This window comes from Choristoneura fumiferana, chromosome 4 (genome assembly GCF_025370935.1).
Source record: "Choristoneura fumiferana chromosome 4, NRCan_CFum_1, whole genome shotgun sequence".
NCBI lineage: Eukaryota > Metazoa > Arthropoda > Insecta > Lepidoptera > Tortricidae > Choristoneura > Choristoneura fumiferana.
Genome location: NC_133475.1, coordinates 14,011,216 through 14,038,910, shown reverse-complemented (window position 1 = coordinate 14,038,910; position 27,695 = coordinate 14,011,216). Strand labels below are relative to the sequence as shown.

At 35.0% G+C, this 27,695-nt stretch overlaps 2 protein-coding genes across 4 annotated transcripts in view; one reads left to right on the top strand and one right to left on the bottom strand.

Annotated features, from left to right (window-relative positions):
• LOC141427513 (uncharacterized) overlaps window positions 1-22,654 on the bottom strand; it is a 35,425-nt gene extending 12,771 nt beyond the window's left edge. For both annotated transcript variants that reach the window (XM_074087029.1, XM_074087030.1), the window contains exon 1: window positions 22,632-22,654. The gene's annotated coding sequence lies outside the window, so the exon portion shown is untranslated. The remainder of the gene's footprint in view (window positions 1-22,631) is intronic.
• Window positions 791-25,343, top strand: ndl (serine protease nudel). 2 transcript variants are annotated; one of them, XM_074087027.1, is made up of 27 exons: window positions 791-982; window positions 5,482-5,566; window positions 5,652-5,777; window positions 5,863-6,459; window positions 6,529-6,682; window positions 6,843-7,084; window positions 7,175-7,329; window positions 7,778-7,905; window positions 8,126-8,306; window positions 8,380-8,732; window positions 11,382-11,680; window positions 12,908-13,023; window positions 13,496-13,655; window positions 13,939-14,283; window positions 14,367-14,528; window positions 14,804-15,605; window positions 15,691-15,860; window positions 15,969-16,082; window positions 16,186-16,363; window positions 18,026-18,454; window positions 18,601-18,789; window positions 18,860-19,016; window positions 19,490-19,658; window positions 20,533-20,724; window positions 21,467-21,698; window positions 24,050-24,178; window positions 24,598-25,343. In XM_074087027.1, the coding sequence occupies exons 1-27, from the start codon at window positions 980-982 to the stop codon at window positions 24,923-24,925; spliced, it is 6,195 nt and encodes a 2,064-aa protein (XP_073943128.1). In that variant the 5' UTR covers window positions 791-979; the 3' UTR covers window positions 24,926-25,343. The 2 variants fall into 2 exon arrangements, with proteins under 2 accessions (XP_073943128.1, XP_073943129.1); XM_074087028.1 differs by having other exon boundaries at window positions 792-982; window positions 5,863-6,324.
• Window positions 25,344-27,695: the final 2,352 nt, after the last annotated feature.

Below are 27,695 nucleotides of genomic sequence, written 5' to 3'. Positions count from 1 at the left end.
CAGGTTACACTAATCAACAGCCCCTTAGGATAGTAAATAAGTTGTAAGTACTAATACTTTCACTTAAAGATTCGCAAAAAAATGTTTTCTCGATAAAAATATCCTCGAGTGCAACACAGGTATATTTTGCAATGGTCCATTTAGGTACATACAATAATTATCAGCAATATTGAAAACTGTACCACTTGCACGTGTGAATTGTGAAATAAATGCATGTGCAAATGATTGGATTTTTTTGTTCACCTTACATCTTGCATTATTTACCTATTTTTGGCATTCCAGAGCTCGAATAAAAAAACCTTACAGTATCAATTTGTTGTTTTCGTTGTCTTTAAATGACAGAACTCTCAGCTCTTTTGGTTTTTGGTGCATGTTCCATACAAAGTTGCTCACTGTCTTTAAAATATTAATATCTTTAATTTAATATATTTCATATCTTGACACAAATTACACCGATTTACCTAGCCAAACTAAACAATGCTTGTAATATGGGTGCTAGACAACGGATAGAGATATATAGGTATACATTTTGTTTAACTAGCCATTTTCTATGTCCCACTGCTGGGCAAAGGCCTCTCCCTCGGTAAATATATAGGTACTTAAATACATACATATTATTTCCTGAAATATGGCCTTAGTAGCCTACGCGTGAATGAAAATGCTGATGTAGGTCCCTACCTTAAAATAATAACTTAAGTAATTAATGTGTTCTGATTGTTGCATTGTATCAAATAACCTACTTGATTAATACTGAGTAATCACTAAAGCTTATAATCGAAAAAATTTGCCATCAGCAAAATTGGTGGGTTTGTTTTAGTCACACAATACATGTCCCGGAACAATGGTGACTTCAAAGGTTTAATTCAAAAAATCCCATCATAATAAAATAACGGCCGTGAATATGTTTTCAGTGTAGGATTTGTGAAAAAGTGTTCTGATATTGTTTCATTTGCAAACTTTTTTTCCAATATATGCAAAAATGGTAAGTACTTTTGGATATAGCTTCCTTTTGTATCATGGTGTGTTGGAATTAAAAGTAAATAGGTAATGAAATAATTGAATAGGTGCTAGATTACGTACGGACAGTAGAGACCTTGAAAACTAAAATAGTAATAAAATTAACAATTATTTTTGTTTATCAGTAGATCATACGAATGAGACCTCATCTATGTAAGTATGTAATTAAATTGAATTACCGTATACAGGCAAATAAATGCAGGATACATTTTATGACATTAAAAGTTGACAAAATAAGTTACCCGACTGCCCGAAGGAGGGTTATGTTGTTCGAGTGTATGTATGTATGTATGTGGGTATGTATGTCCATTTCTTTGGTCCTCGCTGCAGCCTAAACGTCTGGACGGATTGTAACATATGAGGTATCATTGGATTCGTCATAACTGTCGGAGTGACATAGGGTATATAATATTTCAATATGGCGTCTGCGAAAAAATATATGGCGAAAGAATAATAAAAAAGTTGTATAGTAACAAAATGGGAATCAAATGAAAGCTAATAATTAGCCCATTCTAAATATATATGGGTTATTATACTTTTAATGTACTATTTTCACAGAAATATCAAAAAAGTATAAAATAAAAAACATTAAAGTTAAAAAATCAAAAACCCGACTGCCTTAAAAACTAAAAGGAAGAAAATAAGTCTAGTGGTCTGGAACTCTGTCAAGAAGCTCAATTAAGGTTCAACGGTCGGGACCCATTCAAATCGTAATCAGCTCAAAAAATCTTGGAAATGGGTCCCGACTGTTGAACCTTAAATGAGCTTCTTGACAGAGTTCTAGACCACTAGACTTATTTTGCCAGCTAATTTAAAGAACAGTCAGGACCCATTACTACAGTTTTTGAGCGTCACGATTTAAATCTGTCTGACTGGGGCAAAGGAACTGGCTCATGCATACATGTTTATTTAACGTTTGGGCTCCACAGAAAACCAGCGTTACTGCACATAATGTGCGGCAACACATGCTGAGTGGAGACCCTTTTTGGTATCCTGCCGTGTCACCCAGTAACATAGTTTTAGTGCTAGTTCTAGTCTTAGTTTTAGGTGGTACTTTTTGGAGCCAAAATAAACTTTTCTTTCTTTCTTTCTAAATGGGTCCCGACTGTTGAACTTTAAATTAGCTACTTAACATAGTTCTAGACCACTAGGCTCATTTTCTTCCTTTTAGTTTTGGCAGTTGGGTTTTTTGATTTATTTAATTTAATATTTTATTTTACACTTTTTTAATATTTATGTGTAAACAGTAGATTAAAAGTATTATAATCCATACGTATTTAGAATGGGCTAATTATTAGCTTTCATTTGATACCCATATTGTTACAATACAACATTTTTTTTTTATTCCTCCGGAATATATTTTTTCGCAGACGCCATATTGAAATATTATATAGCCTATGTCACTCCGACAATTATGACAAATCCAATGATACCTCATATGTTAAAATCCGTCTAGCCGTTAAGGCTGCAGCGAGGACCAAAGAAATGGACATACATACCCACATACACATACATACATACGCTCGAAAAACATAACCCTCCTTCGGGCAGTCGGGTAAAAATATGTTACAGGTTGAAAGTGTTTGAATACTAACATATGGTACCTATTTTTAAAAGCTTTTATTTAGTTTCACCTGTCCCGTTCTCTGTCTGTCTGTCTGTAATCAAATCTTGCAAGTTTGATTTGACCAACTTCCAGTTGTCAGATTGACTTGAAATTTGGAATACTTATTAATATGTAAATCGCGTGATAATACAATAACCTAGTAGTGACATCCTAGTAATCCGGCCAGAATCGTCTCCACAGGACGGAACTCTTCAACGGTTAATAGCATCGAATTGACATTTGGTGTGCAAATGTAGTTTGGGTGACGATGCAAGTACTGTCAACAAAAAGTACAGTCAGCAAAAAAAGCTTGCATTAAAAATGAAAGTTATTTAAAATCGCTTTCATTTTACCTACCATTTTTTAATTTATATCGATAAAAATTTAAACATACTATTGTGTGGTTTATGGACAATATAAGCGTCAAATTCAGCCAACCTTATCTCGGTTTCGCCTAAATTTCGTCAACAAAACCACGACATTCAAACTTCAGGATAATAAAAGGCTGGAATTTCACTAACGCACCTTAGTTATGAAGTGTGAGAAATTAAATAGGCAGGTTTCCCTCTATTTCAATGTGTTTATAACCCCTCCAACTTAGCGTGAAATATTTTGTAGAATATTTTATTTTATCACATAAATACAACAATTTAGTATATCCCAATAAATACCATCACTTTAAAAAGACAGTTCAGTAATTAAATTATCAACAGTAAAGAGTTTTTTTGGGAGTAACTAACATGTTATTTAAACAGGACTAGAATCAGAATAAATGATAATTAAAAAAAGTGCATTCTTGTGTCAGAAATAAATTTGTGGTAGCCGGTCAATCTGCGAAGAAATTATTTCCTACCGTTAACAGCAATAAGATAATCAACCATTTTCCCGTTTTTTGTAGCTACCTACAAAAATTCTACTAAAGTTATAACTAAATACAAAACTTTGTGATTGTGTGTATTTGGTAACTCTTTCAAGTTAAAACAGCTAGATTTGCTAGATGGATTTGAATGAAATTTGGTATATAGCTTAAAAATATGCAAACCATTTTTCGACCAACTTTCTGGTATCCGATTGAGCTGAAATTTGGCATAATTTTGTTATCGAAAATACAAACTGAAATATAGATGCACAGAAAAACCAGAAAAATAAGACCATAAAACCATGAAATAAAAAATACAAAAAGATTCCAAAAAACCAATCATAATTTTGTTAGTTCGGTGACAATGTTGCTCGTAATCTGGGAGTAAAATTCTGGCAACTCTTAAATGGGTTGTGCTATCGAATTGAAACTTGGTAGGTTCTTATAGGTATTTTTGGTGGCAATGCAAGTACAGCCAACGATACTTGCGAGAAAATAATACGTTTCCGAATAAAATAAAGTATTCTGACTTAGAGAGCAATATACTGAGCGGCAAAAATTATGACCCCCAAATCAAACCAAATCTGCAGGAGTTCCATAACTTGTTCAATCTTAGTAACAACACACGTCTGCGGGGCCACCAATTTAACCTATGTACTGAACGATCGCACAACAATCCTCGCAGACATTTCTTATGTAACAGAGTGGTCAAGACATGGAACAAACTACCAGAACATGTAGTCTCAGCACTGAATGTGAACCAATTTAAGAACCGGCTAGACCAACACATTAACAATACAAAGAATACTTGACCAAGGAACAGCAAGATACAGGCACCTATTAGTTGCTTGCAACTGCCTGCCTCATAATTTATATAATAATAATAATTAAATATATGCAGTAATGCAGTAATAGATAATTTTATTTGTAGAATGGGCCAAATTTTGTGCCGGTGAGTATACCTAATTAATGAATACTTAGAAAAGAAAAATAATAGGGAACGTCATTACCGGCGAATAAACTTCGAAAATGTCAATGCACAACGATTAAATTGTATGCGAGTAAGAAAGTGCTTAACTCGAATGTTAATAAATTGTGGGTGTGCTCGTATAAATAACGTAAATGATTTTCAACGTCAGACATAAATGTAATAAGTATGAAATGCCATATAATGTGAGTGCCCAAAACGATGAAGACGCGAATTTATTACTGACAACCTAATACACGCTTAACTCGGTACCTACTTGTAGTTTATAAAGTCTTCCAATAACGTAAAAGCGTGATAAGAGATCGTTGAATATTACATTTATATTACAGACACAAGAGAGACACTGTTATAAATTATATTCCTAGCTTGCTTAAAAGTAATGCTTATAAGAACTCTGCGGTACATAAAAAGTTGTTTAAGTAACTAAAAATCAATTATAATTACACGAGGATACATTAATATTGTTACAATAAAATGTTACGTTACTTTACTGTAAACTCCATTGATTTTAGTGATACCTACACGTATACTTACATAATTGCACAGAAAAAAGGTTTCGTTTAAAAATATTTTAATTGATTGTTGTTGTGTTGACTGTACTTTACTTGCATTTGCTTTACTGAAACGATCTTGGCTGCTGTCTTTGAAAATCCCCACATAGTAAATTTTGTCCAGATCATTAGAGCCGTTTAAGAGATCCCATTTATAAGTAAATATTATACAAGAATTGCTTGTTTCAAGATACTAAATATACATTATTTAAAGACGTAAGATTTTAAAATAATAATTCACTTACATCAACTTTTTAAATCTGGTACGGTCAAGGACTTTAATTCATGAGCAACCATGGGGCCTTTTCTAAGGAAAAGTCATTACGATATTCATTATTAATTAATGCGATGTCACTATGACCTTTACTATGAAATGGTTCCATGGTAACTCATAAATTAAAGTCTTCGACCGTACCTAGAACAGGGACCCAATTTTCACAAACTGCTTGTTAACTTTCAGATATCAAGCGATAATTTTAAATCGGAAAGGGCTTTTAATCAATTAGGCCTGCCTCCCATGGAACTTGCAGAATCCATTGCAATTAGTAAGTTTACAACAAATTATCTATATCTATATCAGAAAACATGGTATACCGTATTAATTATAACTATCTAACTATAATATTACAGGACGCAATGTTAATCCCATACAGAAGTGCGTGTGTTCAATTCTAATGAAACTAGTCGGATTAGTATTTCTTGTTATATTCGCTGTAGGCGCTTACATTATTATGATGAGAGTACTACAAAACACAGGTAAGAGAAACATAGAATGTTACTTTATTTTTATATTTATTTAAGTATGCCCAGTAAAAAATAAATAAATATTTTCTCTTTACAGACAATAATCTTAGCACTGGAATTTATATCGTGTCAGGAAACAGGCAAACATCAAATGTTTCGGTTGAGCAAGATGACTTGGAAATTTATATTCGTCTCAAAAATAAAACTAAGCATTCGATTACAAAGCGAGAAAAAAGGAATGCTATCAACGACGAAACGTTTGATGATATTAAGTTCAACAAAGCCAAAGATGTAATTATAAAATATGACACTATTTGTAAAGAGAACAACCAGGACAAAATTTGCAAAGATTTAGTTGAGAAATTAAAAATGGTTATTGATGATGACCAAAAAAAAACCGTTTTGCATAAAGATACACATGACACTAAAAATATGCAAGATTCCTTTAGTAAAACTCCAAAAGAAGTGACTAAAAGAGAAACTAAACCTATTGTTTTTGGCAGAAATACTAAGCAGGCATCTACACCCAGCGTTCAATCACACAGAAAATCTTTTAAAGGTAATGCATTTGATGATCTAGCAACTGCAATTTTCCCTCAGCATCATGCACATTATCACAAGGTAGTACCGCCACCGTTGACGGATACTTGCTTACTTGCGCGCCTAATAAAACAAGGACATCCTCCTACACATGGTGGGTAATTTTCTTATTTACTGCGTCAGATATATTTATTGGTTGCTCACAAAACGTATTATTTTACAGGACCTTATGATGTCACGCATCCCCATTTACAACCGTACAGACAAATACCGCAACCTTTTGAGTCACTATACACTAAGAGCCATGAATTAGAAGCAAGGCAACATGATGCACATCCTCAAGACCTAGACATTATTCTCAGTTTTCTAACACCTCCGTAAGTTTTACGATTTTTCATAATTGGTTGAATCAGAGGTTACTTTGCGGATGTCATATCTATGAAATTTATTTAATAATGGACCGATTTTGTCAAAATTTGTATAGTGCTCATGAGGTACAGTACTAATGCTTTATTGCTAATAAAATATACTTTTTAGCCCTGAATTCAAAAACCAGCCGGACATTTTTTCAATGCGCGGAAACGAATGCCCGGCCGGTACTATGCCGTGTAGCAGCGGCGATGCCTGTGTAACCGAAGAGCAATGGTGTGACGGAAAAGTGAATTGCAATGACGCTAGCGATGAGGCGCAATGTAGTTGCAAGTCTAGAGTTGATGAGACTAGACTTTGTGATGGTTATTTTGATTGTCCTTTTGGAGAAGACGAAATGGGATGCGATGGTAAGATTTTTTATTTTCACATTGAATGGATCGTGTCAAGATTGAAATATTATGTACCCATTAGTAATATAATTTCATTTTACTATATAGGTTGTAGTGAGAGCTCTTTTAGCTGTGGCAATAATAATAACATGCAAAGCACCTGTTTTACCAAAGAACAGAGGTGCAATAACATCGTTAACTGCCCCAACCATAAAGACGAAGTTGAATGTAACATGTTAGCGCCAAGTTTGCACGAAAAACCTGTAAGTGTCTTTTATTACTGAGAAAAAATACGCAATTTGTTCGTAGACTTTTAATTCTATTGAAGACAAGATTAACATAAGAAGAGCTCCACACAATGTTAAAAGGAAAATTTCGTTATTTCAATAGAAAGTTTAAAAGCGAACTCATGTCACTTTGGATCACGGAGTCAAAAATAGCTTTCATTTGCGCTTTAACGACTTTTTCAATCTCATTGTGATGAACACTCATTTTAATAAAGAAACGCCACAAAACAATAATTCGAAGCGTGAGTGGAATGTAGATGAAATTCGCAAAACGATTATTCGTACCAATGACTCCAAAATTCCCATTAATTAAACCGTTCATATCCATTACCAAATGAAGGGCTGTATTTATTTTTCGGCCATCCAATACAGATCAGAATCCGTATAGTTCTCGTTTTAGTTATAGTTTATCAATAATTTTCAGTTATTTGCGATTTCAAACACCGAGGGATATTTGATGAGGAATTTCAAAGGCAACTGGTATGCCGTATGCAAAAACCCCTACGTCTGGGCTCACGACGCTTGTCGTCGTGAAACAGGTCTTATAATAAGGTAAACATTATGTATAAATTATTTTTCAATTTAACTATCTAAATCATGTCGTTGACAATCGTGATCAGATCGGACAAAGTTTTAACTCATGAAACGTTTTATACTTACGAACATACTCAACAGGTCGGGTATTAAGGCGATAAGACATATTTGAGACTTTTATTCTATTTATATCGAAGTGTTTTTCTCAGCTAAAATAAATCAAATGTGTTGTTATTAGGCCTCCTTTCATACAAATGGTGAATATTGATCCAGTGTCGAGGGTCAACTATTTAAACATAGGTCAAGGTGGACAGATGCATACAAGTGACACGTGCTTCAACTCCTCGGCCGTATATGTCACTTGTCCAGATTTATTGTGTGGCACAAGAGTTTTGACGTCATCTCAGTTGTTAAAAGAGGTAGGTATAGTTAAAGATATTTTAATTTGTATTAACAGACAAGAGATTCTGAATAACTCGTTTTTATTTACAGAATTTAGCATTAGAAAACCGACTCTTTGGAAGGAACAAACGATTCCTAGTAAAAGGCCACCCTTATCGTTTGATGTTTTACGGCAATCGTAGGAAAAGACACGATAACGAGTTCAATGGTGACGAATCGAGTTTCAAGAATTCCAATTTTGTGTACGCTGACGGAAAAGTAAGCAACATGAGTGCAGAAGGGGGTCGGTATAAAAGAACACAAAGCAGAGTGGTGGGTGGGAAAGCTAGCCAGCCCACCGCTTGGCCTTGGATGGTAGCGATGTACAGAGACGGCATGTTCCATTGCGGTGGTGTCGTCATAAGCCAAAGTTGGGTCATGTCGGCGGCCCACTGTGTCCACAAGTGAGTTAACATTAATAATAACTTTTGTAACTCCACTAAAGTAATACATTGTGAATATTAGGCACTGATTGATAGCTTTTAATAAAATATAGGTAAATAAAGCATACTAAATATATAAATATATTGATCTTAAGCAAAATGTAAGCCGTAGGAGAGAATTTGAGTTCATTTACGTAGACAGAAAAAATATATTACCCGAAAAAAAAAGGAAGATGACGTACGTAAATAAATAAAATCGTATTAAAACATAAATGTGAAAAAACGCTAACTCTCGGAACGTAGTTTATCATAATGAAAAGTTGTGATATATCATGCTAAAATAAGTCATTTAGGCGTTTAATCAACTAATACCTTGTTATGAGTTACTATCACATTATGGATTCTAAAATGGTATGTGTAGGTAAAGTTTCTTTTTAGAACTAAGAAACCCTGAAAATCAGACAGACACAATCACAAAGTTTCGCGATAGATTCCTTAAAAACACTTAACATGACAAATGCATATTTAATGGTAAAATCTATACCACACATCACAAGTGAAGATCAAAGAGCTATGCACTACGTTAAATACTAGTCGTTAATTAGTGCCTGTCAGAAACACTACTGGCTTTAATTATTTTCGCTTGAATTTACTCGAAGAAGTACCGTTTTTTCCCTTATGATATCGGCAATCATAACATTTATCACGTCTCTATTTATCACAAGAGTTTACATCCATCCCTTTTGCACACGCTAATTGTGACACTATACTATGATTGTTTTATGAGGTGGCATTGTGGTCAAAAGCAAGCAAGTTTACTAGAAACGCGCGTAGGAAATATACGTAGTCATTCACGGTGACGCGTGCCGTGGTTCTTATTACAATGTCATTAATGGCTAATTTTGTCAAAATCACGCGTCTTCGTGGATGGCCTAGGTATAGATAGACGTAAATGTCCATTCGCTCGAAATTTGAAAGCGGTGAATATTATAACGTTTATGAAACATAGATGCTGGGTAGGTATTTCAATCCTAAACTGCCACGATGCAATGAGTGACACTGTTTTACGTGAATATTAGGAGCGTTTTGTGTCCGCGATAAAAACAAGGTTCCAAGATCTAGGTTTCCTAGGCAGTCTAAATATCTTTCTCAGAAACGACTCACGCCCACTCCTAACAATTTAAGACAACGTCTTATATACCTACTCATTTGAGTAGGTGGGAGCAATGATCCATCAATGACATGAACAGTGCCGTACTTGAGCCTATAATAGGCACTATAATTCACACAAAATTTCGGATACTACGAGTAATTCAATAATATGTACAATTCCTGGAAAAACAGTATAAGTATAGTAAATATTTAGAACTAGCAAATGTGTCACAGTTCATTCAAAGCTGTACAAAAAGTTACCTGTTACTTTTGCTCGACATTGTATTTTTATTAAAAGCAATAGGTACAGTCAACTACAAAGAGATGTATCCAAGTTAATCTTACAAAATGATGTATCCCTGCGGATGCCATAATTAAGTAGCCATAGAATGTGACAAACATGGTATCCACCGAACCTGACAGAAACATGTATGCCTCTAATGTGCAATATTTATGTATCCCGCTACATTTCCTCTGAAATGTATACTGACAACCTTAATCTAATATCTATCCACAAATTGTGACAAAAAAATATTCATTTAATGTTCCAAATTAATGCAAAAATCTTTCAATTCAGAACAGAGACCAAAAAGAGAAGTTTCCAGTAGAAAACAAAAGTTTCTACTCTGAGAAGAATGGCATTTAAAAGTAAATTAATTACGTTGCTCATTTGTTGAGTCAGTCATTATCTAGAGTGTCAGGCACTCCATATTATCTATTCTAATATAATTATACTAGCTTTTGCCCGCGGCTTCGCCCGCGTAGAATTTGGTTATCGCGCGCTGTTCCCTCGGGAACTGTGCATTTTTCCGGGATAAAAAGTAGCCTATGTCACTCTCTGGCACATAAAATAAACTATCTCTATGCCAAAAATCACATCGATCCGTCGCTCGGTTTCGACGTGAAAGACGAACACGGACAAACATTCAAACACACACACTTTCGCAATTATAATATTAGTATGGATAATTAATATATATATATATATTAATTACAAAGGCCGCTCAACAAATAAATAAAACGGCATACCGAATAGACGATCACACGAAGCATCGCATCGTGGCTTTGCGTGAGAATGGAGTCTCCCCTACAGACATTTCTGAAGAGTTGGGAATTATAGTCAGTATTGAGTACTACTTAGACAATGTTCTTTATAAGAGGAGTTTTAGTTAGAAGTGTTAATTATAATTTGGGTTCCACGATTCCCATACTAAATTAATATTCTCCTACTATTAACATTTTCAGAAAAAAAGATGTTTTTCAAATATCACTACCCATTTTTCAATTATATATTTTTCCGTTAAACGGTTTGAAAAAGTACGAGAAAAATAAATAAGACAAGTTCGAGTGAAAAGTTTAATCTAAAGCAAACATTTTACCACGCCAAAAAAAACGAAGATTTTAACATAATATGTAGGTATGGCGCTAAGTCAAAAATAAATAGTTCATTCCAGTTACCCTTACCTAAAACTAGGTTTTGTTTTAATTTATTAGTGCGTATTTTATACTTCTTTTTAGATTTTGGGATCATTATTACGAAGTCCAAGTCGGTATGCTTCGACGTTTTTCCTTCTCACCTCAAGAGCAGACTCATGGCGTCAGTCACATTATCGTAAACCATAAGTACGATCGTGTCGATATGAAAAATGACTTATCTTTGCTGAGAGTGAAGCCAGCTATACTGTTTAGTCGATGGGTTCGACCAATCTGTTTGCCGGGGCCGGAAACTGCAGGTGCTGATTGGCTGTGGGGTCCACCGGCAGGCACTATTTGCACGGCGGTTGGTTGGGGAGCTACAGTGGAGCACGGACCAGATCGTGAGTAGCTCAACGAAATTTATCAGGCTTAAACGGTTACTATCTGGGCCTACCAGGCTTGTTTTAAAAGACGGAGCCATCTCCCGCGGGTGTTGTAAAAGGTGAACAACAAATACTGTAAACTCTTGACTTAAGCATTGCATTTTGAAAGGTGCAACAATTCAACTATTTTTCAGGAATTCCCCCTAAAGGTTGTGCTCAACCCACGACCTCGACCAATCTGTCAATATTGTAGCTTTGTGAGTCCTAGGGTATTTTGTTAAGAACACATTTATTGTAAGAATTACAGCAGAATGTAATACATAAGGCACAAATTTATTATTCAATGAGTATGATTTTTTTTATTCAACTGGATGGAAAACAAGCAAGTGGGTCTCCTGATGGTAAGAGATTACCACCGCTCATAAACATGATTAAATCCACTAATATTCAAAATGCGAAAGTTTGTAACCTCATCGCGTCCAAACTGCTAAATCGATTTAATGTGATTCGGTACATAGATAGTTTGAGTCTCGGGAAAGGAAATAGGATTGTTTTTATCCCGGAAAATTGCATAGTTCCCGCGGGACAGTGATAAACGAATTCTACGCAGACGGAGTCGCGGGCAACAGGGTAGTTATTTTTAAAATTACAAAATCCTCATCTAGACATCTTAAGCACTTAATCTGGTAGAAAAAGTCGGGACTCAGAAAGATAGAAAGACAATTTAGCAGAAAAGAGTGGATTCGATGTTGTGCGTCGAAATTACTTTTTGGTCTTCACCCTTATACAAAGCATCACAGTATGTACGGTCGAACAAATTGAATCATGACCCAGGGTGGAACCTGTTAATAATTAATTTCACTATGATTTCCTTGTCAAAAGCATGAGATGTCAACATAATATTAGTAGCACAAAGGGTCCACCCTGGGTCATGATTCAATTTGTTCGACAGTACATTTCTTTCCGGTTATTTCGTAAACTTAACTTACCTTATATTAAATCGTTCAATCGGTACGACACGATGTCATCGTCAATTTTTTGTGCGTAAATTTTATACATGTATCCTACTCGTTTCTATTATCAAAGATCCAAAAAAACATTTTTCTTTGTCCGTTTTTTCACCCCACTTAACTTTCCCTGTATAGATTGTGCGTGGGAGGACTCCCACTTGACTATTTGCAAAGTTTGCAAGATATTGTTACCCAGTGCGATGTGCGTGATAAAAATTATGCTTGTTTACTACAGCTGATCATATGCGAGAAGTGGAAGTGCCAATATGGTCAAATTGCAAACATCGGGAAGATAGAGCGGGTAAAGAAATTTGTGCGGGCTTCAGCGAAGGAGGAAAAGATGCATGTCAGGTAACATCAAACGAATAGTAGTCTGTTTTGTCAATTTATTACAAAGTATAGTATTTTATTTACCAAAACTTATTTATTTTGACGTAAAGCATTAGTTAATATAAATTTCATCTTTTACAAGCAGCGGCATTTGACTTTAAATTATATTCACAAAAGCAAAAGCTGGACTAAAACGCTATATAATTGTTTTATTATTTTTCTACCTTTGACATTTTCGCCACAGGCGGGGACAACAGCAGACTTCAATGTAAAGTCAGGCTTCAAATCCTGTTTTATTGTACATGATTGTACTAAATATCTAGATATGATAATGTCGCAGATTTAAATAGTCGATTAAAGCGAAAATTGCTTAAGATTGTTCTAATGTAGGTTCAAATTGAATTTTGTTAAATAAGCTTTCCAATAGATAAATCAGAGAGTCCCGTTCAAATACGATATAGAGTAAGCTTAATTTGATTGTTGTGTAATCCAGGGCGATAGTGGGGGTCCACTTCTGTGCAGAAACCCTTTGAATTCGCAACAATGGTACATCGCCGGGATCGTAAGTCACGGAGACGGTTGCGCTCGTAAAGATGAGCCCGGAGTGTATACTCGGGTTAGTCTCTTCGTAAAATGGATAAAATTTCACATTTGTAAGTAACATTTCTTACTATAAGGTATAAGAAGATTTCTCCTCATCAAAATGTTCTCTCATGGGATGGCGATTGCCCTACGCCCCAAATGCAAAGTTTGTTATATTTGGGCATATTAAATGTACCTAAATAAATAAAAATAAATAAGGCAAACGGTTTTATTACTAAAAAAACACTTCAGCCAACTTTCTCGGAATTCTTTTCACTTTGCAGATTGAGAGTTCGCAAAATTTGGCTTGTCGAAATATTTTTAACCAATCTTTTAAAGTAACTGTATTTTCAGTTTCTAAAAACCTGCCTACCATTCACCCCAAGCAAGAATGTCCGGGTTTCAAATGTAAATCAGGAATATTTAAATGTCTCCCGAGCAAACGAATATGTGACAAAATTATCGACTGTCTTGGAGGCGAGGATGAAATGAACTGTGATTTCATGAGATCAGCAAATATGGTTGAAGAAAAAATAGCTTTCAATACAAATCAAAGCAACTTGGAATTTAAAACCAATGAAACCGGGCCACATTCAGATTTGGATGTGCAAGAAATGAAACCAGTGCCGGTTAAAAAGCCTGTGACAGATTCCTCAGAGGAATTAAACAACTCACATGCACAGTACTTAATGGACAAATGTAAGTGCAGTTCATTATAATATAATGTAGGTAAGTTTTTCCAATTATTATTAAGTATATTTAACATTTCGTTATTTTACCAGTTTTCAAAACTCTACCCAAGGGTCAACCAAAACCAGCATGCGCAGGTTTTTTATGCACAGTTGAAAGTTCAAAATGCATCTCAGAAAATCAAAGATGCAATAAAATCGTTGATTGTATTGGTGGAGAAGATGAAATAAACTGCGATTCCGAGATATTAGCGAGTAAGTATGCACTAACTACGACCAACTTTTACTTTACCCATTTACTTTAATATCTAATCAGAATTACCTCATCTCTAGTTTCATGTAATAAAGTTGTACGAGTAAGATTTATTTAGGTCCACCTGTTGTTTGTCTTTTGACTTTTTATTCCTTAGTTTATTTACTGAATTACTTTGTGATAAAGTAAAATGACATGTTATGATTTCATGAACCAAAAAAAGCTTTTTTAATTATTGTTTAGTGATATTTATTAAATCAAAAAGGTGAATTTACAGAGGAAGTGAAAAAATTTACACGAACTGTTGATTTGTTACGTGCATCAACAATTCAAGTGGCCAGTCCGACAAGTTTAGAATCTAAAAGTAGTAATGAAGAGGATTCGACGGAAAATGTAACAATGGACCCTAATAATAACTTTGATATCACTGACACTCATAATAGTCGTGGTGATATTTCAACAACAAAACTACAAGAAAGGCCTCAAAGAAGATCATCTAACGATGATGATGATGTTGCTATAAATTCCAAAAAGAATCAAATGAAAGATGCTGATATACCTGAAATGTTTACTTCTTCGTTTACTGATACTACAAACGCAGATGAATCATCAACTAGCATCTCTACGTGGATAAATGACGATGAATTAAATCCCCCAGAGCACACCACATCTGGTTTAGTCGTTGAAAAAAAAGACATTGGAGATATTTTTTTGACTTCAGAAAGCAGTATAGCTGAGGAATTAGTTTCGTTACAAAATCAGATAATTTCAAACCAAAATAAAATTAATGAAAAAGAAGACGACATTGAAAAACCTGAAGTTCAAGTAATTTCGAGTACAACAACTGGATTTTTTTTACCAAATGATAATAAACCAACAACTACCATTAATCCCATTACTATTAATAATATTCCAAATATTTTCTCTGATAAAGACATCGAATCACAAGGCAGAGAACTTCCAGATGTATTAAAAAATCGTGATTTAATAAATAAGATAGAAGACATTGTCCTTAACGAAATCCATGCCGTAAAATCAAAAAAGAAACATAGAATTCCAAAAGAATTCCAGTGTCTTAGGTAAATTAACTTGATATTTCTGTTTTATTTGTTATGTTTTAAAAGTAGCTAATTCATTAATTAAAATAATGTTTAAATTTAATAGAATATCTCAGCAAATTCCACATCATCAACGTTGCGATCACAAAGCTGATTGTGAAGATGGTACAGATGAATTGGGATGCACATGCGTTGATTATCTGTGGGCAATAGATGAAAAGTTAATATGTGATGGCATTTACGATTGTTTAGATGGTCAAGATGAATCAAACTGTTGTAAGTAGAAACAATGTGTCGTAACAATATAACAAGCTGTTGTTAAACAACAAGTATAATATCATATAATATGAATATAATATAATGAGCAAACGTTTCGAATTTTAGATGGCTGTGATGTAAATCATTTTCTGTGTCCTCATAGTCAGATTTGTCTTCCTTCAAAATACGTGTGTGACGGAAAACCACAATGTCCACTGGGAGAAGATGAACAAGATTGCTGTAAGTGAACAATTATACTTTATGTGAAATTTACTTTGAATAATAAGCCTAAACAAAGCCCTTCAAGTAATAATTAACCAAAATAATAAAATTCAATTTTTAGTTGCACTTTCTAATGGCAAAAATGTATTGTTCGACTTTGACGGAAGACCGAGGATTAATTTAGAAGGATATTTAACAAAAAAACATAAAAATGATTGGAACATTATGTGTGAAGATAACTTAACAGTTAAGCAACAAGAACTTGAAGCAAATCACGCCTGTAGATACTTAGGTTTCAGGTAAGTGCAATATTTAAGAAACTATTGTCTATACTAATATTATAAAGAGGAAAGATTTGTATTTTTGGATTTTGTTACGAATTAACTTAAAAACTACTACATCGATTTTCAAAATTCTTTCACAATTAGAATAATAAATTATTCCAGAGTACCATAGGCTATATTTATTACCAGAAAAATTATGGTTCCGTACTAAAACTTCAATAATACATATAACTCAAAGTGTAAAAAAAAGTTGCCATAAAACATCTTTCATCGCATGCGCTGTGGAAACTATTGATGATAGAACAAAAAAATGTTCTACGGTAATAAAGAATACATCAGTATCTCCAAAAAAATTCGCAATTCCACATAAGAAGAAGAATTAGGCAGTGTACATGAATGTCATGGAAATTAATTTAATTTAATATATCTTATCTGCTCACTACCAGAATATTGTATACACTAACAATACTTGGATCTACTCAGTTAGGTATCCGAAAATAAATTATTTTGTTTTTTTTTTGATATGTCCAACTATTGTAGTTATGTCACTACAATTACTTTTTTACATTTTAAAATGCCGACTAAAATCAGACCATGTTATCTATACCTTTGTATTAATCCTTATTCAAATAAATAATTTCATGTTCAAGACGATTTCAATACCTGTAAGATTACTTTTTTAATTATTCATATCGGACATTCCATTTAAAAGATATTACGAATTTAAAAATATCAATCTATACAAAAAATGGTTTTTACTATGCGTTGACGTGCCCCGGCTTCGCGCAAGCCGGGCGTGTGGTTTTTGGGAAATAGAGCTGAAAAATGTGTGGGAAGTGCCCTTGATTAGAGACCTTTTTAGAGTTTTGTGCCCAAAGAGTAATAAAAACCCTATTACTAAGACTCCTCTGTCCGTCCATCTGTCTGTCACTATGCTGTATCTCATGAACCGTGATAGCTAGGCAGTTGAAAATTTCATAGATAATGTATATTTCTGTTGCCGCTATAAAATACTAAAAACAATAAAATAAATATTTCATGGGGGCTCCAATACAAAAAACGTGTATTTTTTGCCGTTTTTTGCTCGATATTAATAACGGCAACAGGGGGTCGTTCAAGTATTACCTATGCAGAATTTTAGTCATTTTTAACCCCCTCCTCCCTCCCCCTCGTCAGCGAAAGTCAGCAAAACTACCCCCTCTCACCTATGCTTACATAAACACAGGTTCTTTATTGTTATTCATGTGAATTTATTGCAAGTGGGGTAGCCATATTTGCTTGAAGTAAACCTACTACATTTTTCTAAAAAACACAAGAAATAATAAATAAATATTGCTGACCCCCACCCCCCCGGGCCCCATGTCATCAATAATAACACCCCCATTCACAGAATATTTATTTGTATATTCATTAACTTTAAAAATAAATAATTAAATTAAAATAAATCAAATCTTTAAAGGGGGCTCCCATACTGTACAACAAACGTGTTTTTTTGCCGTTTTTTGCTCATGCCTATAATGTTTCGTGCGGGAGTCCAACTCGCACTTGGCCGTTTTTTATTTTTATTTTGCCCGTACGAAGCCGAGCGGGTCGCTAGTATTTTATATTTCTGTTGTATACTTCCCATAGTCTATTACTTTTTTATGTATAAATTTACGTCATAATTATTTTTTACAGCTCTGCAAACAGGTACTTTGTTAAGTACATAAATATAAAAGAAAATGATAGGCTGCTTCCTTTAGTCACTGATAGAAAAAAACGTGATGCGATTGAAACAGCACCGATAAAATTTATGTATCGACAAACAAGTGAAGAAAATAACACAGCAAGACATGTAGAACTCATCGACCCACAAGTTTTAAAAGAACATTGCGTGCCAAATATTACCAAACTTTGTATGTCTATGTATGTAATTTGCGATTCCTCACTGTTTGCTAATTTTGACGAGTCTCAAGAACTGCTGTTCAGTCGAACAGCTGCCTCTGTTACCAAGGAAATGTGGCCGTGGATAGCAAAAATTTATGTAGAAGGCGATTATAGATGCACAGGTGTTTTAGTGGAGCTATCGTGGGTTTTGGTCAGCCAGTCGTGCTTGTGGGATTCCATGTAAGTATGTTAGCTTCTCTGTCTTCTTGTGCCTTCCGTTTTTATCCTTATTTTCCTCTACTATCCTCGTTTTGTTCTCCGTTTTCACCATCTTTAACCCTTTTATTAAAATACTTAGTAAGCAAATGCCTTTTTAACGTTTTAAGGCTGGGCATGCATTACGTAACAGCGGTCTTGGGATCACATAGGACTTTAAAATCTACCAATGGACCGTATGAACAGATATATCAAGTTGATGCGAAGGAAGAGATGTATCACCACAGAGTGGCATTATTACATTTAAAACATCCGGCAAAGTACTCAAACATGGTTAAACCAATGACTATACCTTCCGTGTAAGTATGATTTCAAGTTTTTCCTGTGAACATACTAAAATGCGATTCTTAAATGGCTTTTTGTCATTAGGAACAACTTTGACGAAGAGAAAAATACTGCATATTGTGTCGCAGTTGGCCAAGATAGCAATAACAACACAGTCAGCGTGATACTTAAAGAAACAAATAAAGACTGCGACCAACAATATCGATGTTTCGTACGTAACGTGAAAAGATCTGTGTGTGCTGTAAGTAAATAAATATGAGACCTGTCTCGAAAATATAAACTGAAACATAGATACACAGAAAAACCAGAAAAATAGACCAGCGCTGGGAATCGAACCCAGATCCTCGGCATTCCGTGCCACGTGCTATACCACTACACCACCACTGGACAGGGGTATAAACACGAATTTCTCCTATGCACCACATAGCTTGTTTTTCTTATTTAGTCACTTAAGCAGCGACACTAGCGACATCTCATCGAGAAACTTTCAGCATTCCATTGGAACTAACCGCTCACCCGGACAAGAGGTGTCGTTATTAAGCAATCAAATGTATAAATTAATAAATCAAATTATTAATTAATTATCGATATGGGTTTTACGGGATGACCGTAAAAGTAACAAAATTTCGAATTGAAATAAAAAATACAAATAGACTCCAAAAAATTATTATTTTCAACAAGTAACAAATCTAACTAATGCTATCTTTTTTTTAGGAAGGTATGGCCACACATCGCCAATGGTCAGGTGTCATAAGTTGTCACTCGGAGCAGGGCTGGTATCCCGCTGCGACATTCGTTGACAGTCGAGGGGAATGTGGATTAGAAGACAAAATTTTAGCAAACGACATACAGTATTTACGAAAGGAATTGAGATCTACTATTGGTGATTTTTTTTTTCTCGGTTACAGCATTATTGTTAACTAGCTTTTGCCCGCGGCTCCGCCCGCGTGGTATTCGATTCTCGCGCGCTGTTCCCTCGGAAACTGTGCATTTTTCCGGGATAAAAGTAGCCTATGTCACTCTCGGGCCCATAAACTATCTCTATGCCAAGAATCACGTCGATCCGTCGCTCCGTTACGGCGTGAAAGACGGACAAACACACAAACACACTTTCGCATTTATAATATAATATAGTATACTTTAATATCAATGGATGGATGTTTGTTCGAATGATGTTCGTTACTCTTTTACGCAAAAACTACTGAACGGATTTCCATGAAATTTGGCATACAAATACTATATACCCTGGATTAACATATAGGCTACTTTTTATCCCGATATTCCCACGGAATAGGGATAAAATTTTGAAATAACAACCGCTGGGCTTAGAGTCATGAAATTTTGGACAGTTATTCTTAACACAACCTCAATGAAGATAACGATATAATTTTTGGGATTTCCCAGGGAATTTTGTAAAATACCGGATCTTTAATTGTAATAGCCGCGGGTAAACTCTAGTTTAAAAATATTTTCGGAGTTCCATATCCAAACCAATTAAATTTTTTGTGACCAGCTTGCTTAGTTGCTTTAGATTATGATTCATTTTAGTTCATACCTATAAAGACGATCCGTTTAAATTGCTACCTTAAAATGCAGCCACTCGTAGTATCCTGGGCTAAGATAAAATACTTACCCGATATCTTCAAATGCAACAGGAAAAACGTAAAACCTGAATGGAAATGTTCAATGCCAAAGGATTTCTTTATTTTCTTTATTGTTTCATAAAAGATATATATTACGTTTAATTTATAAATCAGGAAAGTTCAACGGTACAAAACAATACGTCGTTGATGAATGCCACGGCCAGAGATGCGGTCGTGGTCAATGCATGGACTTAAAGCAAATGTGCGATGGAGTAAAGGACTGCGCGGATGGTAACGATGAGTCGCAAGCAGCTTGTGAAAAGAAACAACTTGTTTGTAGAAATGATCCGTACCATGGAGGATGTGGTAAATATTTTAAGCTAATTGTTTTACTTGTCAGTAGTCTGGATATGAGCTTATACATTCTATACATATGGAATAAGAGGCGACAAAAAAAATTGTGAAACCAACTGATTTCAATATTCACACTGATATTTTTTTTAATTACCTATTTACTTATTACTTATTCTTACCATTTAAAGTTCACTAGCATTGTACAAAACGTGAAAACTGAAACAATATTTTTTTATCCGTTCACTGGTAGCTAAATACTGTCTTATTTTAAATCACTATTATTATATAACGTTTGGGCAGGTTTCCTGACGATGTTTTCCTTCACCGCAAAGCTCGTGGTAAATTTCAAATGTAACTCCGCACATGGTGCGAGCCAGGGTTTGAACCCACGACCCTCTGCTTGAGAGGCGAATAGGTCAAACCACTAGGCCACCACGGATTCAATGGTTGCGAAGCAATTCAATGGTGCGTGTGAAGTTCCCAATCCGCACTGGGCCCGCGTGGGAACTATGTCCCAAGCCCTCTTGTTCTGAGAGGAGGCCTGTGCCCAGCAGTCGGACGTATATAGGCTGGGATGGATCGATTATATAACGTGTCTTTGCCCTCTAGATAAAGTCATGTTGATTACGGTATTTCGAACCTATGTATGTACAAAGCCTCATACCAAATGCCACAGCATTACCGGAGAAATAACTACCTAATTTAAAATTTAAAACTTCGGAACATACATTAATAAATTGTAATATATTTGTAGAATGTACAACTGGTCAGCTCAAATGCGGAAATGGGCGGTGTGTTTCTAAAGAGGTTTTCAAAAATGGCCGAGACGATTGCGGAGATGGTACGGACGAGCCTGGCCAGACCATATGTTCCGACTACTTGTCGATGGTGATGCCTACACGCCTATGTGATGGAATTCTCCACTGTCATGACAGGAGTGACGAAGATCCCAAATTCTGCAAGTGCCACGCCAAACACAGTTACAGGTGAGGCACCATACAAATACAAACGGCCAAATTAAAATTGTCCGTCATTTTTGCAAGAAGGGACAGTAGTGTAATCTTTTTGTTTTTAACCTGGATATTGTCACTGCTGTTCCGTAAATATTTTCGGAAGGAACTGTTATATCTGCAGCCACTACGAAGGCATAACGAAGTCGTTAGCCTATCTATTACATAGAGTCGAACGGACCAACAATAATACATGTATTTATATTATTAGCAAAAATCAGAAATCAATCCACTAGTATTTATTTTACATCTTCATTTTAAGTAACGGACATCCAAAGTTTAATTTTAAAATGTTTAACCAACTATTTTGTTGCAACAGTGCAACAAAATAGCAACAGTGTATATTATGAGCTATTATTACAACTATGACGACGCGTTGGCAGGCCTCCCACCAGGTGGACTGACGACATCGTGAGAGTAGCGGGAAACCGGTGGATGCAAGTGGCAAGTTGTCGTTCATTGTGGCGTTCTAAGGGGGAGGCCTTTGTCCAGCAGTGGACGTCTTCGGGCTGATGATGATGATGATTACAACTATGCATTGTGTAATGACAGCCAGATAATAGAGCAACCGAAGCTATTTATTGATGAAAAGTGCAAATATTAAATTAAACTCACGAATGAATAAGGCTTACGCCATAAAGGATCTCGTTCTGTTGTCTATTCCATTATATTACAGGCAAGGGTTTGGTTCCACACTATCAACTTAGAGTTGACTATGGACAAAATCAACATAGTTTTAGTTCTTTTTTATTTATTTCTGTTAATTATTGTATATAAGTATTATTTGTTTGTTTATAAATAAATTCATACATAGGCCTAAATATACTGACGAGCAAAAATAATGACATCACATGGCGTACAACTCTGTATGGAAAGTAACCCATTATTTTTGTTCGTCAGTGTAGTTACGTTGTTTTTGTAGTATCCTCTGCAGTTGCCGATGCAAATAGTCGGTACAATTACATTTGACGGCATTGGTCGGCTTCCAATATATTTAAGACCAGAAATCGTAGATAAGAGGCATGCTGTGTACAAATTTAATGAAGTAAATAACGTGTCTTAAATTGAGAAACTCAATAGTCCCTAAGTACTAAAATATAACCTTGATAATTTGTCTTGAATGAAAGCCATGTAGGTAAAGTTATAATTATAATTTTGTTCTTTTTTTGAAAGATATGGCGTTGTCCATTGGAGGACAATTTTGCCAGTGTCAAGTAGGTTTCGCCGTTGTATGGTAAAAAAAAATCTAGAAAACGAAATATGAGACGTAATGGTGGATGAACGATGATCCAGTCAGTTCATAATAAAATTATAATGTATAATATATTCCCCTCGGGCAAAGTAGGAATACGACGGTATCTGAAGTGTCAATCAATTATTGTACTAAATGAGTGACATTTTTATATCCATTATTAACTTTATAATTTAGTGTCAAATGTCAAAACGGCTGTTCGAATGGGTACTGAAACTAATGAGGGCTAAAAGACAGGCGAAATATCACTAGGTGGCGTTAGTATCGTGAGGTTTTTTGACTTTTTTGACGTTACGGTCTTGCTTGCAATGAGGGCTATCGTTTTTTGTCTCACTAGATGGCGGACTGTTGCGTGAGGTTTTTAAGTATGGCTTTCAAAGTCTGTTATTACGGGCGTGAAAACAAAGTTTAGATTAAAATCATATTTAATACACCTTAAAACCGAACCATAAAAATATCGAGCATGCCACAGTGTTGCATAGTCCCCGTTTTGTTCGGAAAAAAGGGAGGACAAAGGTTTCCGAAAGACAAAACTGTCTCAAAACACAGACATTCATTGCGCCGGAACGCATATTTGCCATAATTAATTCCAGATATTGCAAAATATTCACAAAATTATTCTAATTATAAATAAACCCGCGTAGCTCACCCAACAACTATGAGATTTGACATTTCGGAGACCTCACGCTACACTAGCGCCTCTAGTGGCGAATTCACACGCGATAGCCCTCATTGGCTCATTTAGTTATTAGCCAATTGCAAGCAAGACCGTAACGTCAAACGGACCTCGCGATACTAACTCCATCTCGCTAGATGGAGGGCTAAAAGATAGGCGAAATATCGCTATATTTCGCCTATCTTTTAGCCCTCATTTAGAAAGCACCACACACACAGCAGCACTTTTCCTATAAATTACGATGAAAAATCAGTAAGCACTACACATCTGTACAAACTTTATCATGACCTCGTTTAATAGTGGTTTATTCTTCAGCCTATAGTCAAAGCAGACTATAAGTACGCAGCGTGTTAAATTTTGTTGAATTTTTAATATATAATATAGTGATTTGTTTTAAAGGTGCGGAGGCAGCTCTAGTAAAGTAGAGTACTGCGTGGCTCATGACATGCTATGTGATGGAGTCCGGGATTGCCCCAACGGAGAAGACGAGATGTCTTGTCTTGTACTAAGCGCTCCGACTTCTGCACCGTAAGGATAAATTATATTTATGACTAGCTTTTTCCCGCGGCTTTGCTCGGGTTTCTTATGTCACTCTCTGGCCCATAAACTATCTCTATGTCAAAAATCACGTCGATTCGTCGCTCCGTTTCGACGTGAAAGACGGACAAACATACAAACCCACAAACACACACACTTTGGCATTTATAATAGTATGGATGGAGCCTTTATAAGACATCTAACTGGCTTTCTTTGAATAGGAGATATCAATGAAGTAATAAAACGCAGAAAGTGTGTAGATGGTGCTCCATATTACGTAAGCTCTCACGCTGTTTGCCAACTTATAAAGCTCAAAGAAAATATATTATGTATTAATTATCATTTATTGAACTTCTTCGCTTATATATTTGTTTGTTTACTTTAAAATATCTTACAATTATCTTTTTCAGAAGAGGCACAGGTATAGTGACCGTTCTATCCCATGGTGTGTGGCACGCCAAATGCTACGATTCACCCACACACACAAAACTGGAGCTAGAAGCCATTTGCAGGGAACTCAATTACTTCAGTGGCCACGCGAGACAACTAAAAACACCAGAAAAATCAATATTTGATCCGCATACGAAGATCGTTTTAGAGCCTTTCTACGAAGTAGCACTCAATAACCATACAAGCATCAAAATGAGAAATACGGATACTCCCATCGCGAGAGCTATTTTAGATAATCTAGGTGACAATGTTAAGAAGTGTTATTTCCTTAACATAGAATGCCTTTAATGTCACGAAAATTATTGAGTTTTAATAATATTTATAACGGTTAGTTGATTATTTTGTAGTAAAATGGTTTAGTTTTAGTAAGTATTTAATTTAATAAAATCCAGTTTTCATTGTAAGTAGTTAAGGTGGAATAAATTTTTCATTATCAATGAAGGTACTTATTATTATTTCCTGAATTTTACATTAAAATATGTATAATCCGGTTATAACTGCTAGTGGCACCTAGTGGTGAGAATTAGTAGACAAGAATACTTGATAGGTACCTACCAAGCGCAACTGCGAGTTGCCTGGACCGACGATAGAGTGGGCTATGTAGTTTAATAATTTTGTAATAGATGGCAGTCAACGCGCCATAACATTGTAGTACTTTAGTCAGTTTTATACATCAGTGACTGTAGTAAAATAATTTGGAACTCTGGTTCGTGTTTTGGATTCTACCACACCCATATTCTACCTATACTACATGCTAGTACCTCATCTAAGTTTTTACTTTTCAAGCCGAAGCACGATTTGAAAATTTGTTGCTTTTAATGAGACGCAAGTAGTTTTGACTGCAGTTCTGTACTTGAAACCTACCTGAAATTTGATCTGGGAGTAAGGACACTATTTAGAAATAAAAATTTAACCACATTGTAACCTAAACTAAATCTTCTCCTTTTGTTGAAGTCGGTTTAAAATACTCCGCGACAGATATTTAATAACACTGTTTTCAGTTTGTTTTTGCTATAACTCTAAAAATGTTAATTTCTTAAAACTTAATTCCTTCAAAGGTTTGATGGTTTTTTTTTATCTAAAAAGCTACTTTATACAATTATTATTAATTGAGGCAAGTATTCTTTCAATTTACAAAAAAGAGACTTTTTAAAATATATACAATTCGCCTCTTTCCAACTGAGTATTAACCGCCAATGTATCAAATTCATTTGATGTTTCATTTAGTTCCATTTAAAAAAATGTTCAAAGTTGGCATTTTGAATAAATTTGAGAATACTTGGTAATTTTACAAAATATCTCTTAGTCCGAAATAGGATCATAAATAACGAGTGAAGATAATAAAAAAGCGCGAGACTAAGTCGCCATAGAGTCTACCCGAGATAATGATGATCATTTAGTTTGAATTTAAAATTAATGGACGTTATGTACCTACGAGTATATTGAAAAAACCGCAGTCACCTTTTGTGGACCAGTTTTAATATTCCATATATTACATAAGTAAAAGATGCGACAAGATAAACTCGATTTGTGCTCTCAACTTCTGTTTGCAAAAGATAAACACAAAAAGGTGCCTTAAATATTTAGGTTAGATATTTACCTACTTACAGTCATGAGAATTAATTTGGGACTCACTCGAATATCTGTCATTTTGTATGACAATTTAATGGATTTTTTCACGAAATGGGTCCCAAATTAACGCTCGTGACCGTACCTACGGCAATGTTCTATACTGCGGATTGAATTTTAAAGAAAGTCGTATCATCGGACAATCCATGTCTAGCATTAGCTTGGGAACATCGAACACGGTTAGGTACATGTGTACTTATATTATGAAGTTGTATAAAATGTTGACTTTTAAGTTTGGACTGATTTTCACATTTCTGTAGTCTTGAATGCATATTTTATCTTTGCAAATACATAATGTAGGTATACATTTTATCTATCTCGGTGTCTATGGATAAGAAACTATACGCAATCAAGATAGATCTATAGCAAATTTAGATCAATTCGAAAGAACAATATTAAAATTGTCTGTATTCACACTCTAAACACAATAATTGGTTTAGTTAGATTACGAAATATTTATCCAACTAGGGTAGGTAAGTGCCATCTTCTAAAAATTTATCATCTTGTAAAAATTAGCTTTATCATAGTTTATTGATATGGTTCAATTTAGCCATTTGCAGGTGGTAGGACCTTGTGCAAGGTCCGCCCAGATTGCTACCACCATCTTGCTAGCACTGTTGTATTTCGGCGTGGAGAGTAAGACAGCCGGTGAAATTACTGGCACCTGAGGTATCCCATCGTAGGCCTCTAGGTTGGCAACACATCTGCAATGCCTGGTGTTGCAGATATTTATGTGCGGTGGTAATCTCTTACCATCAGGAGACCCACTTGCTCGTTTGCTATCCAATCGAATAAAAACAACCCACTGTCTATATTTATTTTAGACGTGTATCATATGTATACGGTTGCTAATCTATGTAGTATATAATGTATGTAGATGTATTTTTGTTGTGTTTTAATATTCCGATCTATGCACCACCTGCTGTAAATATAGTTCTTACTTCTTTGTGTAAAAATGGTTGCCTGGAAGAAATTGCTCTTAAGTGATAAGGCCGCTTATTATTTACCTTGTATTTTTTTTTCTATGTACCTGTTTTCTGTATCGCATACTATTTGTGGTGTACATTAAAGAGGCATTGTATTGTATTGTAAGGGCTCCAATGAACGAATAAAGCTAGTAAATGACAAAATGTAAATTTTTGCACAGAATAAGAATTTCCTATGTTTCTACGACGTCTCGTATTTTTTCTATTAATAATTATTTTTACTACGACTCCTGTAACCATTTTGAAATGGTCACGATGTAATATGTGTTGTAATTTTTGTCTATGGAGCACCAATGACGAAAAAGGAAAGCTACTTTCCTCAAATGTGTTAATGCATTTTTCCCCGGCATCTGTCATTCATGGTGTTATATTTTTTAATACTTAAGAACCTGTTAGTGCTATTCATTATATTAAATTGGAGCCATAAGCAGCATAGGATATAA

Bases quoted from the DNA above. Each gene is read 5' to 3' on its own strand.
- ndl (XM_074087027.1), top strand. The intron at 13,024-13,495 runs GTAACATCAAAC...TGTGTAATCCAG, and splicing joins GAGGAAAAGATGCATGTCAG to GGCGATAGTGGGGGTCCACT. The intron at 19,659-20,532 runs GTGATTTTTTTT...TTTATAAATCAG, and splicing joins GGAATTGAGATCTACTATTG to GAAAGTTCAACGGTACAAAA.